Source organism: Myotis brandtii, unplaced genomic scaffold (assembly GCF_000412655.1).
Source record: "Myotis brandtii unplaced genomic scaffold, ASM41265v1 scaffold215, whole genome shotgun sequence".
Classification (NCBI taxonomy): Eukaryota; Metazoa; Chordata; class Mammalia; order Chiroptera; family Vespertilionidae; genus Myotis; species Myotis brandtii.
In genome coordinates this window covers 5,027,380-5,042,147 of record NW_005358043.1, presented here as the reverse complement: position 1 = coordinate 5,042,147, position 14,768 = coordinate 5,027,380, and the positions used below count along the sequence as shown (strand labels likewise).

Genomic DNA, 14,768 nt, shown 5'->3' with positions numbered 1-14,768 from the left:
TCATTACTTGTCAACCTTTATTTGCCAATAAGGATTTGTGTGTTATAACTAACGTCTCTAACTAAAATAATTTTATTACATCTATATAGGAAGTTTATGAAAGACGATTTCCTATCATACCTATTACTCACATATTGAAGTTTAGCCTAATATATTATGGCAAAAGATATTCAGAAATAGTACACAGCTGCCCTCTTGTGTCACTTTCATATAATCCAATCTATTCGTGTTTAACTACCAGTGATTCCATTAGCTATGCATTTTTAAAGGTCACCATGTACCGTTACTTTTCTACTTCTGGTATTAATAGTCTAAATGGTAATTTACAAAGCATAAGATGTAAAAATATACCAGCTTTCTATATCAATTTAATCAGAACATATTGCATAAACATCTAAATATTTAAAATATACCTATAATGTGCTCTGTCCAGGTCCTTTCCTTACCCAAATACCCAAAAGTCTTAACATGCTTTTGTGTTATCTATTATACTCAATTAGTGCTCAATTAATATTTAATCTGTTCTTATTGGGGGCATGGATTTTCACTAATCCTTTGTTAATGACCACTCAATGGCCCATAGAAGATAAAATGGAATCAAGTTGTCTTTTATAACAGTTGACAAGGGCATCCCCCATAGAGGACAACCACAGTCTCTGTTGCCATTTATTAAGCACCTACTATGAGCAAAGTACTGTGTTAAGGTTGTTATAAACAGAGTATAGAGAACATGCATAAAAAAGAAATCTTATCTCCACTGAACAGATGAAGAAACCCAGGCACAGGACTTAGGTAGTGCCTTCCAAGAATTTGATGAAAATTCTTGGGTAATGGTGGTCCAGGTCATCAGACTATAACCCTGCCAACCAAAACAACCACTCTTTTCTTCAGCATCTCCCACTATAATAAGCTATCTCCATGAGTTCATGGCCAGCCAACCATTCAGTATCCTGGAAACAATGTGATTAGAGCGAGAGGATGCTTAGACAATGAACATAAGCTTATCATCAGTGTTGACAGAAATGGATGTTCTATTTCTTTATTAAGTTGCTGTGTTTGCTTATTAAGTACTATGTGGTTCTAGCTCCATATAGTATTTCTCTGTATCAAAGAGGGATAGATAGAAAAAGGTTAAAACAAGCCATATTATTTTGGGGAAATTAAGAGCTGAACTTCTGCACTGGTCAATACTGGTTGGTGGCTACACACAATACCAGGTAGAGAGATGACCAACCAGTTGTTCAGTCTCAGTCCCTCCCCTCTTGGAAGCTTCTAGAACTTACAACAAAGAGACAGAAATACGATGTAATGCAGAAAATATAAGTTGAAGTGTGACCATAAACAGGTATGCATGGAGGTAGAATGGAGAGATTCTTGAGAGGATTTGGAGGTGAAGAAAGGGTGAAGATTGTAAGTCAAGAATGAGGCTTAGCTCCATATTGTATTAATATATAAATCCAGCTCTTTTAGTAGTGCAGGTGGTAGCTTCAGAGTGGGCATAAAATGATATTGATCCTGCTACTTTGACTGCAATTTCTGGAAGAGGACAGGTGCCTATAGGTGGGAATATCTGGGAAAACATCCTTCTGTAGAGTGTAATTTAGCAACAGTGATTTAGGGCATATAGCAGTGCATTTCTTGACTCAAGATCACTACAAGGGTTGAAGTCAGAGGAGGAAAGATTCGGGGGAACAGCCAAGCTTCCTGAAGCAGCGAGGTGCAATGAGAAAACCGAGAATTAAAAATCGTTAAGTCCTGGGCTCCTGTCCTATCTCTGTAACTAACTCGCTGTATGACTTTGGGCAATGGCTTCATTTCTATGGTTCTAGTTTCTTCTTTCAAATGTCTTCCTTGGGCACTTAGATAGTCCCTCCATTCTTAAAGCTCTCTAAACTCAATCCCTTCCATGTTAGAGACCTCGCTGTGTCTGTCAGCCCACAAGCACTGAATTTTTTCATTTGTGTTGGGCTGAACTTTATGCCATCTCCAAAATTTATAACCCCAGTACCTCAGAATCTGACTGTATTTGGAGATAGTCTCTTGAAAGAGGTTATTAAGTTAAAACAAGGTCATGAGGATGGCCCCTAATTCAATATCAACTGGCGTCATTATAAGATAAGGACATTTAGACATACAGGGAAGACAATGTGAAGATAGGAGGCAGATGGTCATCTACTAGCCGAGGAGAGAAACCTCAGAAGAAACCAACCCTTGCTCACTCCTGGATCTCGGATTTCTAGACACCAGAACTGTGAGAAAATAAATTCCTGTGGTTTAAGCCACCCAGTCTGTGGTACCCTGTTATGGTAGCCTGATTTTCTACTCATCCATCCTCTTTTCTCTCTCTTTCAGTTATTGTCTATTAGGATCTAACATGAAGCAATTGTATATGTAAAAATCATGGCATTAACATGCAGCAGACACAGAGCAATTCCTGTAACTAAAAGGTGTCCTCATGAAAATTAAAACCAACAATGCCATTCAATGTCAGAAAGGGCTTGATGAAACAGATAAACTGTTGCTGGGAATATAAATCAGTAGAAACTTTCTGGAAGGTAATTTAGCTGTATACATCAAAAGTTTAAAAAATTCATACTTAAATGAATATCCCAAGGGGCGGTGGTAAAGGAAAACCAGGAAGTCAGGGTGGGGGAAATAAACTGCAAATGGCCAATAAGCATTATGAGGAAAATGTTCAACCTCATTAGCAATGAGAAATGAAAGACATAACAGAGAACAATCCACTAATGGTAGAAATCTAAATTGATAAATCTTCCTGAGTGACAAATTAACAATATTTATTAAAATCCTTAAAATTACATGTTCTTTTTTGTTCCAGCAATTTCATTTTGAGGAATTTAACTTAAGGAAATAACAATATGAAAATATTTACTGCATCATTTTAAAAGGAAAATAATCTAAATGTTCAAAAAGGAGGTTAAATGAATAATTTATTAATATGATAAATATTTATTAAATTATTTAATGATAAAAGGATTTTCATTATGCAATGTTAAATGGGGGAAGGGTACATAAAATTGTCTATTCCAATTTTTAAAAATATATGCATATGTGTAAATTCCCTACAAGGAAACACATCAACACCAAGAATTTCTGAGAGACAGTTCGTTATTTTTTTTCTCTCTGTACTCTTCCGAATGTTTCCAGTTAGAATGCATTATGTTTTAAAGTGGAGAACCAGCACATTCTTAAAAAAGAAAAACAAAAACAGGAAACAGATGGGATGGGATGGAAAGGAAAGGAAGGAGAAAACAGCACTGCACACATTGGAAAGAGGTGATGTCATCGCATGTCACAAATTTATCTTACAGTCCAAGGTTGAACCCTGCTGGCATCACCAGTGAGGAACACATGAGGCGTCTTTTAAAAATGCCTGTTGAAAAATGACACTGAAAAACAACCTGAGTAGAAGTCCCGAGGGAGTCTAACTACCCAAACGCAGGGTGGTTTCAGTGTAAAGCAGACAGTAGCTTAATCCACCCTTCTAAGTGTTCTCGGGAGAAGAAAGGGCTGGGTGTGGGACAGAACATAGTCTGACTTCCTCTCAGCACTCTGAAGACACTGTTCTCCTTTTATCTTAAATTGCAGTTGCAGAAGCTTAAAGTAAAGAGATACTGGCTTCCTGACCCGGGTGACAGGAGCGTCTGGACACCATCAATACCTCTGCTACTCAAAGTGTCATTGCTCTGGTTTGGGTGATCAAAGTTGGGCCACCGCCTGGCATCACTTTCCTCAGGGCTCACAGCTGGGCAGCAGAGCCGGTACTGGGACATGAAAAGAACAAGAAAAGCAACTAGATATGTGCTCCTTCTCCTTCTCCCCTTTTACACAGAGTGAGCGTCCCTCAAGAAAACCAGCATGTGATTGGAGAGGCACAGTGGTAAGAGCTAAAGAAACTGGGATTTTATCCCCATCTCAAATTGCCTGCCATTTGATTATGACTATTTCTCCGGCCCTAGTCTTCTAATCTATAAAACAAGACAATCATGTCTTCCTGAGGTGGAAGGTTAGACTGAAGGTCTCTGTCCCTTAAAAATGTGTGAGTGTAAGAGGAATGCACATGGAAGGTCAGACACATTGCTGTTCAAACCTGTCCACCTCAGAAACGTGAAGATGACCCACATTCAACAGAACACAGAATCTCTACTCATCTCCACTCCCCTCAGATTTGCAAAAAGGTCTCAGACTTTCAAAAAAAAATCCATATAAAGGCGGGGCATCACATAATCCTAAATTCAAAGAATGTATCCCAACTTGCACTCTCATGAAGTCAATGTTTGGCATTTTCCAGATGCGTTCAGAACCCAGCTTTCCAATAAAAGGCCTAAGCTACACAGTGGAGTGCAGCATTGCGACATCGCTATAGCACAAAGACATGAAAAGATAAACAAGGCCGACACAGGGAGATTCAGCTTCCCAATACTGAAATAATTTTGAAAGCTCCAATTCCACTTGAAACTAAAACTTTTGAGTTTTTCATCCAAGTGAGACATTAGAAACTTTGTGTCTGCCCTTGATTCAACTCCTTCCTTCCCTTTCCTGCAGTGACGCTACTGCTCTGCAGGTCACCTGACAAGGTGATCTTTGGGATTAGGACTTCTTTCTGCTGGTAACTCCCCATCCACCCCAATCGATCATAATCTAACTCTTCGATCTGTGCATAAATATAATTAAATTACATCTGACAAATTCTATAACCCCCATGCTTTTCAAGGGTCAACCATAAAAATGTGATACTATGGTTGGTTCATCAGCACTACCCTTTTTCTAAAAAAAAAGCAACACAATAAAAGTTATAGTGGTCACTTTCTAAGCAGGCATATAAGAAGGCTTGGAAATCACTTCTTGTGGCATCATCTTGAAAGTGAAAGCATTTTTTCTAAAGATATACATGCAGCCAGGAAATGTTTGCAAAGATCAATGTGTTCCCACAACAAGCTTTTTATTAGGCATCAATTAGGGGACCCAAATACATTCAAAATATTATCAATTATTAATTTAAATGGGACAAAGGTAGCCAAGATAAAGTGTGAAACATACTGTCAAACTTTTAAAGGAGGCAGATGTTCAAATTTCTTGTTAGAGTTGTACTTTTTAAAAAAAGCTTTTATTTACCTCAGAGCAAAGACTTATCATAAATAATTACCAACAATGTTTCTGCATTGTGAGCAATGTTTTCGTGATGTCCAGTTAATGTAGCAAATCTATCTCAAAATACCTCTTAGATGGGGCTGACAACACCCAAATATGTTAAATCCAAATCGGGAGAAGGAGAATTTTACTTAGTTCTGCCACACACTGTATGGCATAAACACCCATGAGCACATACTTTCCAAAAACATTCAGGGACGAAGTAAGGACACAGGAAAGCCTACGCAATAACCAATTATCCAAAAGAGGAAGTGAAGTATTCCACATCTGTAAAACTTTGTTTACACAATGAACTCTTGGAAACCTGCTGAATTTTTTACAGGGGAGTAAGTCCTAATTAGAATAATAGAAGGGTAGTACATACACATATATTTGTGTATGTGCATAATCTGATATTTATCTGTAAAGGATTTATTAAAAATATGAAAACCTGCCCTTACTACTTAAATTAAAATTTGGCAGTGGAGAGGATTATTTCTACTACTAGCTGCCAGTGACTCAGTTTCCCCACGTGTCTAACGTTCAGATAGACAGAAGCTGCTCCTAGGGCAGCTTTCAGAGCTCAGTTCAAACAGCATCTCCTCAAAGAGGTCTTCCACGCTCTTCCTCCAAGTCCACAGCTCACTGCCTTCTCAGCTACAAGGACTCGGGGCACACCAGGCTTCCCTTTCAGAACACCTCTTAAACTGCAAGTAAGCAATTCCTTGTGTAAGTATACACACGTGTACACAGTGTATGAATGCATATTCTTAATTGCTTAATATCCGTCTCCCCCTACCAGTATATTAAAGCTTTATGAGGAAATTTCCTATATTCTGTTCCTTGAATCACATATACACAGAGTAAATATTTGATCAGCGAATTAACGACAGTTACTGCTTCATCCACCTTAATCAAGAACTATCACTGAGTAAGCCTGGAAAAAATAGGTATTTATGAAAGCTATGCAAAAACAATTCAGCTTTCATACCGGGAATATCAGTGCCCATGTCACTGAGCAAGGTGGCCCCAGTCACTGCCTTGTTCTTTGCCAATCATTTAGAGAGCATGAGAAGATTTCTCTCAACCCTCAATCCTTTCTTTCTACATTCATACTGGTTGAAGTTAAATTTGTTTGATATTAATTATGCATACTCTTTATAGGGCCCAGGGAAACAATTTCTAACTAAAGTGATTTTCAACAAGATATATAAAGTATAATATATCATAAAAGGAAACTTAAGACATCTTTGGAACATTTGAACTGTAATAATATATTGACATTTCAATCACATTTGACTGTTTTGTTTGGGTGCAGATCTTCCCATCATTTATGAAATGTGTTCCTTGTCAAGAGGAGGTGGCCTCACAGCGTCAGCAGGACAGCTTTGCATCTGACATGGAGTGTGGGCACACCCTGGGCAGCAGGCGTCGGGGCTGCCTAACACCGGAGCCACCATAACAAGAATCCATTTCCTCCTGTGTTTAGCGGTTCCTGCCACTTTTGACCAGCTACTTTACTTTTTACTCCGTCTATTCTAAATAGATTTCCCCATCTCGTGACTTGCTCTTACTCATGCTTTCTGCTCACTCACATCATACTTACTCCTGACTTCCTTCTTCTTTTCCTATGTCTTTCAGCTTTTACTAATACAACCAGTTAGCTACCTTGCTCTGTCTTGTGAACTCAGGTCTTCAGACCAGGCTGAGTCACCATCATCCCTGTTAGGCAACGTTCTTGTGCAGCCCCCATCAAAGGCACCGGGTAAGTCTACAAACCAGTCACCTGGATCCAGCCAGCTGTCACCAGAGGGGTGACAAAAAAAAAATAAAGTTAATTTGGGCCTCATGGCCTTGGATAGCAAACCTCTGGGAAAAGGAAATAACAAGAAACTAGGGTCAAGAACAAGAAACTAGTTCACTGATAGAACCACTTAATAACTAAATTTGAGGTGCAGCCAAGTGCCTTATTTTTTCAAGTGGAATAACTGTAATTCAGATTTTGCTTTCTCTATTTTACTCTACTATCGTCTTTCATGTTTGATACTAAATAAAGAAGAGTGAAAAGTGGCAAAGATCAAAATGCCATGGTATAAACACAAAATCAGTAACTGGGCCCTCTGTTCTAATATTGACTTTTTACCCTTTTAATCTATTTTTTCACCCTATTTTTCATCAGAACTCTGCTGTGCCCAAATACAAATATAATAGACAAGGGCCTGAGAATTTTGTTCAGAACTGTAGAAAGTAAATGAAGTTCCCACTTGGGCCATATCCAGTTTTCTGCCATCACAAACTCTTATTCAACCCTGTGTAGGAGAAGCAAATTACATAAAGAAGGGAACAAAACTTCCCTTTTATCTAGTTTTTAAGTCTGAATATTTTTTAAAGTTATTTTGGTAGGCTTCTGGTGATCATGCATCATCCCTGTTAGGCAACGTTCTTGTGCAGCCCCCATCAAAGGCACCGGGTAAGTCTACAAACCAGTCACCTGGATCCAGCCAGCTGTCACCAGAGGGGTGACAAAAAAAAAATAAAGTTAATTTGGGCCTCATGGCCTTGGATAGCAAACCTCTGGGAAAAGGAAATAACAAGAAACTAGGGTCAAGAACAAGAAACTAGTTCACTGACAGAACCACTTAATAACTAAATTTGAGGTGCAGCAAGTGCCTTATTTTTTCAAGTGGAATAACTGGAATTCAGATTTTGCTTTCTCTATTTTACTCTACTATCCTCTTTCATGTTTGCTACTAAAAAAAGAAAAGTGAAAAATGGAAAAGATCAAAATGCCATGGTATAAACACAAAATCAGTAACTGGGCCCTCTGTTCTAATATTGACTTTTTACCCTCTTAATCTATTTTTTCATCCTATTTTTCATCCGAACTCTGCTGTGCCCAAATACAAATAAATATAATAACAAGGGCCTAAGAATTTTGTCCAGAACTGTAGAAAGTAGATGAAGTTTTCCCACTTGGGCCATATCCGGTTTTCTGCCATCACAAAACTCTTATTCAACCCCGTGTAGGAGAAGCAAATTACATAAAGAAGGGAACAAAACTTCCCTTTTATCTAGTTTTTAAGTCTGAATATTTTTTAAAGTTATTTTGGTAGGCTTCTGGTGATCATGTATGTCTTCAAGTACTTATCTTCACAGATTTTTAAGTTAATAAAATTATCAGCATGGTATATTCTAAATCTAAGTTAGTTTAGTTTAGAAAAATATCTTGCTGGATTATTTATTTATCTGTGGCTTGGGTTCCAAAAAGGAAGTTTATTATCATGGAAGGGGGAAAAATCTTGGAGATAGGAAAAGATAGTAAATTATTCAAATAAATAAGTTACTTTGTCATTTGAAATGTCATCAGTATGTTTGATGATTACTATCATTCATACAAATATTCATTTCATACTTTTGGAATATAAAAACCCACAAAGTTCAAGATTAGAAAGAAATGTTTATTCTATCAGCAAGTGTCCTAAATGTGTCAGCTGCAATGTTTATCAGTTCATAATTAGGAAAGCTAATGCACCATCAAAAAGGAACTTATACAAAATAATATACAAAAGGTAAGGTTCTAGTCTCAACAGATTTTATGAGGATAAAAATAGGGACTAACTCGTTTTTTCCAACTATGGGAAAATTAGGGGGGGAAAAAGCAATTATGTTCTATGGTTATGAGTGATTCTTAGCGAAAAAATTATAGCATCTTCCCGTTTCATGTACTAAATTTGTGCATTTTTTTTATTCTTTGCTCCAAACTGTTTCTTTCATCTGACAAATTCAAGAAAATTAAAATTGTATTACTGAGGACATATGAGGAATTTAATCTTGAAAGAAGTGAACTACAATGAAGTACCATTGTGATATTTTGATATAAAATCAGAAAGATACTGAGCGTTAAGAAGCATAATATTTCTATGATTTAAAACTAAGCCTACTGGGAGAGGAAGACTCATTTTGAATGACTCACCAATGCGAGTGCACTGAAGCCAACATATTCCTTTGATGAGACTTGATGTTCGTTGTCATGATAAACCTAAAACCTAGGGTATTATCAATGACCCATGCTACAAGAAACCAAAGTTTAATCACCCATGCTCCAAGAAACCAAGGTCAGAACCAAGAAGTGGAACCATTTTTTATATCCCGCATTTATTTAAGCAAACCAAGTTGTAGATAGGAAATTAAAGCGTTCTAATGTTTTACAAATACAGAAAGAAGACACAGAAAAACAATACCCTGAAGAAAGTGCATCTGAGAACATAGTTCTGTCCCCGGAGGACACCTGCAGTGACCACACAGCAGCCATGGCTGACACATCCATCCGTCATTCTTGTTATTACATCGGTCAGTAGTTCTAATAGATAATTCAGCGATTTGCCTTTAAACAAATAATAATACTAATGATTCTGGTAGCCTTGAAGGGTTTGTGAGTGACTACACTGTACATACATGATATTAGGCGTAATGTGTTATTTCAATGCCGCTGTACATTATGCAGGGGAAATAATGCCTTATTACCCGATTACTGTGACACCCACTAACATGTGAACTAGTTTGCATAGGTGAGTCCTTTGGGCAGCATGATGTTGCTCTAGTCCACCAAGGCTTCAAGATTCACAGTGTAGAGGAAAAAAACATGAATTAAAGCATTTCTACTAAAATATATTTTAATAGCTGGTGTTAACAATTTGCATGACAAAAGCCAGATTATATTAGTAACATTGGGTTGTTTCTTCTGTGAGCCCCTTCATTTTAAAAACATTGTTTCCTTCAAAACTGTAAGCTCTCAAAGTTAGTAAAATCTTGCAAATTAAATCAACCACAATTCTACACATTTTGAAGTAAATAAAAGCCAAACTGCACAGTGATTCAATTTTGCACTTTTATCACAAGTCAAAGACCAAACTGTTCCACGCCATGCCTGTGACACACCCGCTGCTGCTTCTAAGATGCTCAGCCATTCATTGTGTGGACACTGAAGAATGGGACTATAATGCAGATTTCTTTTTTTCCTTTAAGTAAAGCATTCTTAATAGCACTGGATTACAAAGAAGTATACACTATGCAAACTGAATACCATATATCTAACACCAAAAACATATGGAATTTCCATGAATACACTAAAGTAACATGGACAACTGGGGATGAGATTTGCCCTGGGGATCCTTCCAGGCTTGTGGACTCCAGGAGCCTAAGCATCCTGGAATGATGACCACAGAAGCATTATACAATGTCATGAGTTTTTGGATCATCGATAGTTGACAGCAGCCTGGGAAGGACCTAATGGGCAAGGAATACTTGAGAAGGAGACTTTCATTTATCATTTGTTTACATAGCTTCTTCCTGAACTAAAGCTTTCTCAGCACCATGTCACGTTACCCAAAACAAGCACACTCCAGCCACTTTTAGATGATCAGAAGCAAATAGCTAAGATATAATGAATTTGTGAAGTGAATTTCATCTTGTGTAATGAATTCAGCCTCATAATATAGGTATTTTATACCTCAAGCCCAAAATTAATGTTTATGCAGCTCAACTATATATAAATCTACAAAGGACCGTTCAAAAATTGGTGGAAAGAGTCAGTATTTTCTAAATTCCTAAACCTTTAGAAGTAAAATAATCAGCTATCACCCTTCATACCTGTCAGGAGCGTCTTACTTCCCCACCACAAAAATACCAATCATGTGTAATAAAATATTACTATAGGATAAGCAGAAGCTTGCTTTTCTTTCCCAGGCAATAGTGGACAAACAAGGGTAATCAAAAAGGCACCTATTTTTGTATATATCTATATTATAATTTTGGTATAAACTATATCTACTTTATATAGAGATGTGTTATTAAAGGATCACACACATTTTCTCTGTCTTTTCATTAAAAACATTCCACTGGAGTTGAACAAATTAAAAAAAAAATACACCTCTTCAACTTCCACTGTTTTAGAAAAGTTGGCTTCCCAACCCCCAAGGTGTTGTAGAGCTCAACACAGAGACGATAAGGGAAAAAAAGACTGTGGCAAAACGGGCAAAACCGCATCTTTACCATCTTCAAGCAATGACTCCAGTGGCAAGGGAGGGGCTGGGCTGGTCTCATCCCTCTTCACACAAGGTGCTTGGAAATTGTGCTTGCACGTTCCTGGGTGGTGTCTGGAGGTGGGGGGAGGCCTGAGAAGATGCAGGGACATCTGGCAACCAGATAAATGCTAATGTGAGATTACAAGAAGACACAAAGAAGTCATTTTGCCACAGGTGAGAGAGAGAAAGCTTCCTTGGAGACTAAGAATTCATAAAAACACTTGCTACAAAAACTGCTTTTCTCCAGAGAGGTGTGATCCGCATACAGCTTGGTTTCCGAAAACTTGAAAAGTCTATCACATCGCTCCTTGTGCTTTTGTCAGGCTGGAGGACATGGGCTTAGGCAAGCAGGTGCGTGCTCTCGGTGCTTGGGCACCCAGTCTTCTGTAACTTGATTTGTAAAAAGGCTCGTTTCTTAGACCCTTGCTTAGCTGTCAGCGTTATGTATGATACCTCTTGCCAAACTGAAGCTGGGCAGGTACCGTGTTGAAAGAGGAAAAGCTATTCAGCGATGTAGCTTTGAAAATGATTCTGTAAAATAGCACTTTGGTATGAATACACATAATTCCTATATTTCTGCTGAGATGCTTAATATCCTGACAAGCTTTAGTGACAATGACAACACTATCAAGTGAGAGTGTCAGAAGCATGTGACATCTTGTTCTCCCTCAGTCTTTACTGTAAAATAACCTCCCTCTCGTTACATTCTGATCAGATCTGAATTCCTAAAGGCTGGAAGCAGAAACATCTTACTATGCAAACATTATGTAAAGCTTACAATTTAGGAGAATTATTCCCCAAGTAAGTATTGACTTTTACATTCAATGAACCCGATTTTGAAATCAGTGGATGAGAAAAACAATGAAATATCAAGCTGCTACTTTATGGTAACTTTTCCCCATTATCCTTATCATTTTAAGTCAGTTTTCTTTGAGTTCCCTATAAATGTGCTATTTATCAAAAATTATATCTGTCCTACATTTAGTCTGCAAAATTTAATCAACAACGACTCCTTTTTTATAATCGTGAAAAGAAGTCTGGGTGAAACGTAAATATTTATTTAATGGTATAATAAAAATGAGCAAGCTCATTTCCCTCACTTTTAATGCACATAAATTTTTGCAAGAATACTGCAAATTAAGTTTGTGTTTGTAGGTTTGTGTACAGGACATCAAAATTGATATGGGGTTTAATCAATCTAATCATGACCGGTCATTTCAATGATAGAAAATCAGTCAAACTGCCTATTCCGTAAAGCTCACTCAAAAAAAGTCTCTAGTTATTTGCCTGAATTTTGTCTCTCTTCAATTTTATGTCGGTGTCATGCAGATGAAGCTTGCGTGCAATAAATTTTATTCTATTTACTCTTTTAGCTAGATAAGATGAAACTACAGATTTTTAAAAGTATTAGCTAAGCTTTCAAAGGTGTTAATAAATTAATGTTTGCCTTTGGACTGATAAACATTTCAATAAAATATATTTTGTTAATTTCTTTGATTAAAAGGTATAAGGAGATATCCCCAACCCATACATTTTATTACATTTTTGAGACTTAGCTTTTTCAGCTTCACCTCAACTATAGAGTCAGATCCTACATGAATGCTACCCTGTTGCAGGTCCCAATAAATGACACAATCAGAAAAACACAGTTGCTGATGGATGTTAATCTCAGGTGATCTTGACTGTGGACTCAGGTGAAAGTCACAACCCACAGGCAAAGGCTGCAGTCATGGCTGTGAATCCAGAAAGAAACTGCAAGGTCACTCGTTTGAAAAATCAAAATCTGACAACAATTCCATTTTCAGTGAACAACCTGTGCCTGGACCTAAAATCTCTGATGACATTCCTATCTCACCCCTTGAATGTGATTTAGAAAGTAAAAAGCAGAAAGTGACAAGAAAGTCTTTTCTTTTACTAGTTTCAGCAGCTACATTTCCATTCCAGAATTTGAAAACCTTTTCCAAAACAAGAAACCAGATCCTCTCTCTCTCTCTCTCTCTCACTCTCTGTAGATTGGATCGGTCACTTTTTGTTCACTGGTGTTCTCTAGCACACTTCCTATCCCACTTTGTCATTGGCTCCTGTTAAGTTTTCTTAACTTTTAAATCAGCAGCGGCATTAAGTTAATGAAAGCTGTTCAATAAACACCTAAATCACTTATTTACTAGAGTATACATCTATTTCCTAAAGTGTACATCCTTCAAAACTAGAGTGCAATGCAGGAGAATCTCAAGCAACTTTTCAAATTATGTTTTTCTGATGAGCTGACAACTAGAGGAAAGGCTTTTAGATATCAGCCACACTTTTAGATCTAGTAGGAGTAATGGGCAGTGCAGCTGCCTATGTTACAGAAGCTTGAACCTACATGTCATGCAACAGGGTAAAGGCTATTAGGGAAATCATATAGATGGCCTTAAATCTGCCCTTTGCAGAGTAGCTATGAAGTTATTTGGTCCTGACATTCTGTGGAGCCAAGAATACGTGTGGGTCCATAGAATGTAAGTGGAGATTAGGATATGTCTTGGTACAAATAAGAAATAAATAGACCCAAGTTGGCCAAGGAAACAAAAAATTTCTTTGTTCAGTAGAAGTTTCTAGGTCCCTAAGGCCACCACTCAATATGATTTTAACAAAACTGTCATTTTGCCATTGCTTACTTTATTATACTAGATGATTTTCACTGGAATTGGAAATTGTCTAATGACTCCAAAGCTACACGGTTTTTAAATTATTGGCTGTGTTGCTGAATTAAGAGAATTGGCTTCTGGTGATTCCAAAGTGACAGCTAAGAAGTCTCATATACGCGTTACATTTACAAGACAATCAACGTCTCTATTAAAGTCTACAAAAATACATCTTCCCAGAAGGGTTCAGTAGCCAATCAAAAAAAAACCAGTAATACAATTAGCAGCACCAGGTCTCCAGACCTAATTATTTTGTTTACAGGAACTACTGAAAATGCTGCTGTTCTCAGCCCAGAAATCATTCCTTCTTCCTGGTACCTGTGTGTCTAATTGTCAAAGTAAGGGTAAATTATTGTAAAATAACTGCCAAGTTGTCTTAAAAGTGTCTTCTATCTTTTAAAAAGACTAGGTTTAGTATACATTAGAGTAAAGCTCAAAGGGCAAGGGGAAATAATTAATTAACAAACTCAATGTAATTTGCTGGGAGCATCCCGGTTTTCCCAGTTCTCTGCACCGTGCCGTACATCCAGCCGTCATCGATGGGCTGTACGTTGACAATGTAGTCGCCATCCCTGAAGGAGACTTCATCTTCATCCTGGGCACTGTAATCGTACATGGCTCGGTAGGTCCTCTGAGAAAAGAAAGACGGGGTCACTATAAATACCAATATAGTCATGGCCACAAATGCCAATCCCAACCAACCAGACCATTCAGAAAGCAACCGTTAGGAATGTTTCCAAGTACATTTATTTCTGGAGAGTTGTACACCAGAGTCTAGTGTCCTAACTGCTCATCTCAAGTTTACTAGGCTAGCAAAAAGCTAACATTTGGGGGCCAGAACGGGGATAGA

At 37.6% G+C, this 14,768-nt stretch overlaps 1 protein-coding gene across 1 annotated transcript in view; it reads right to left on the bottom strand.

The window, feature by feature from the left end:
• Nucleotides 1–9,281: 9,281 nt before the first annotated feature.
• The window catches only part of NEBL (nebulette), a 112,049-nt gene continuing 106,562 nt past the window's right edge, over nt 9,282–14,768 (bottom strand). Inside the window, exon 26 of the mRNA XM_014539379.1 lies at nt 9,282–14,549. Within this exon, the coding sequence (XP_014394865.1) occupies nt 14,373–14,549 (177 nt within the window). The 3' untranslated portion in view covers nt 9,282–14,372. The remainder of the gene's footprint in view (nt 14,550–14,768) is intronic.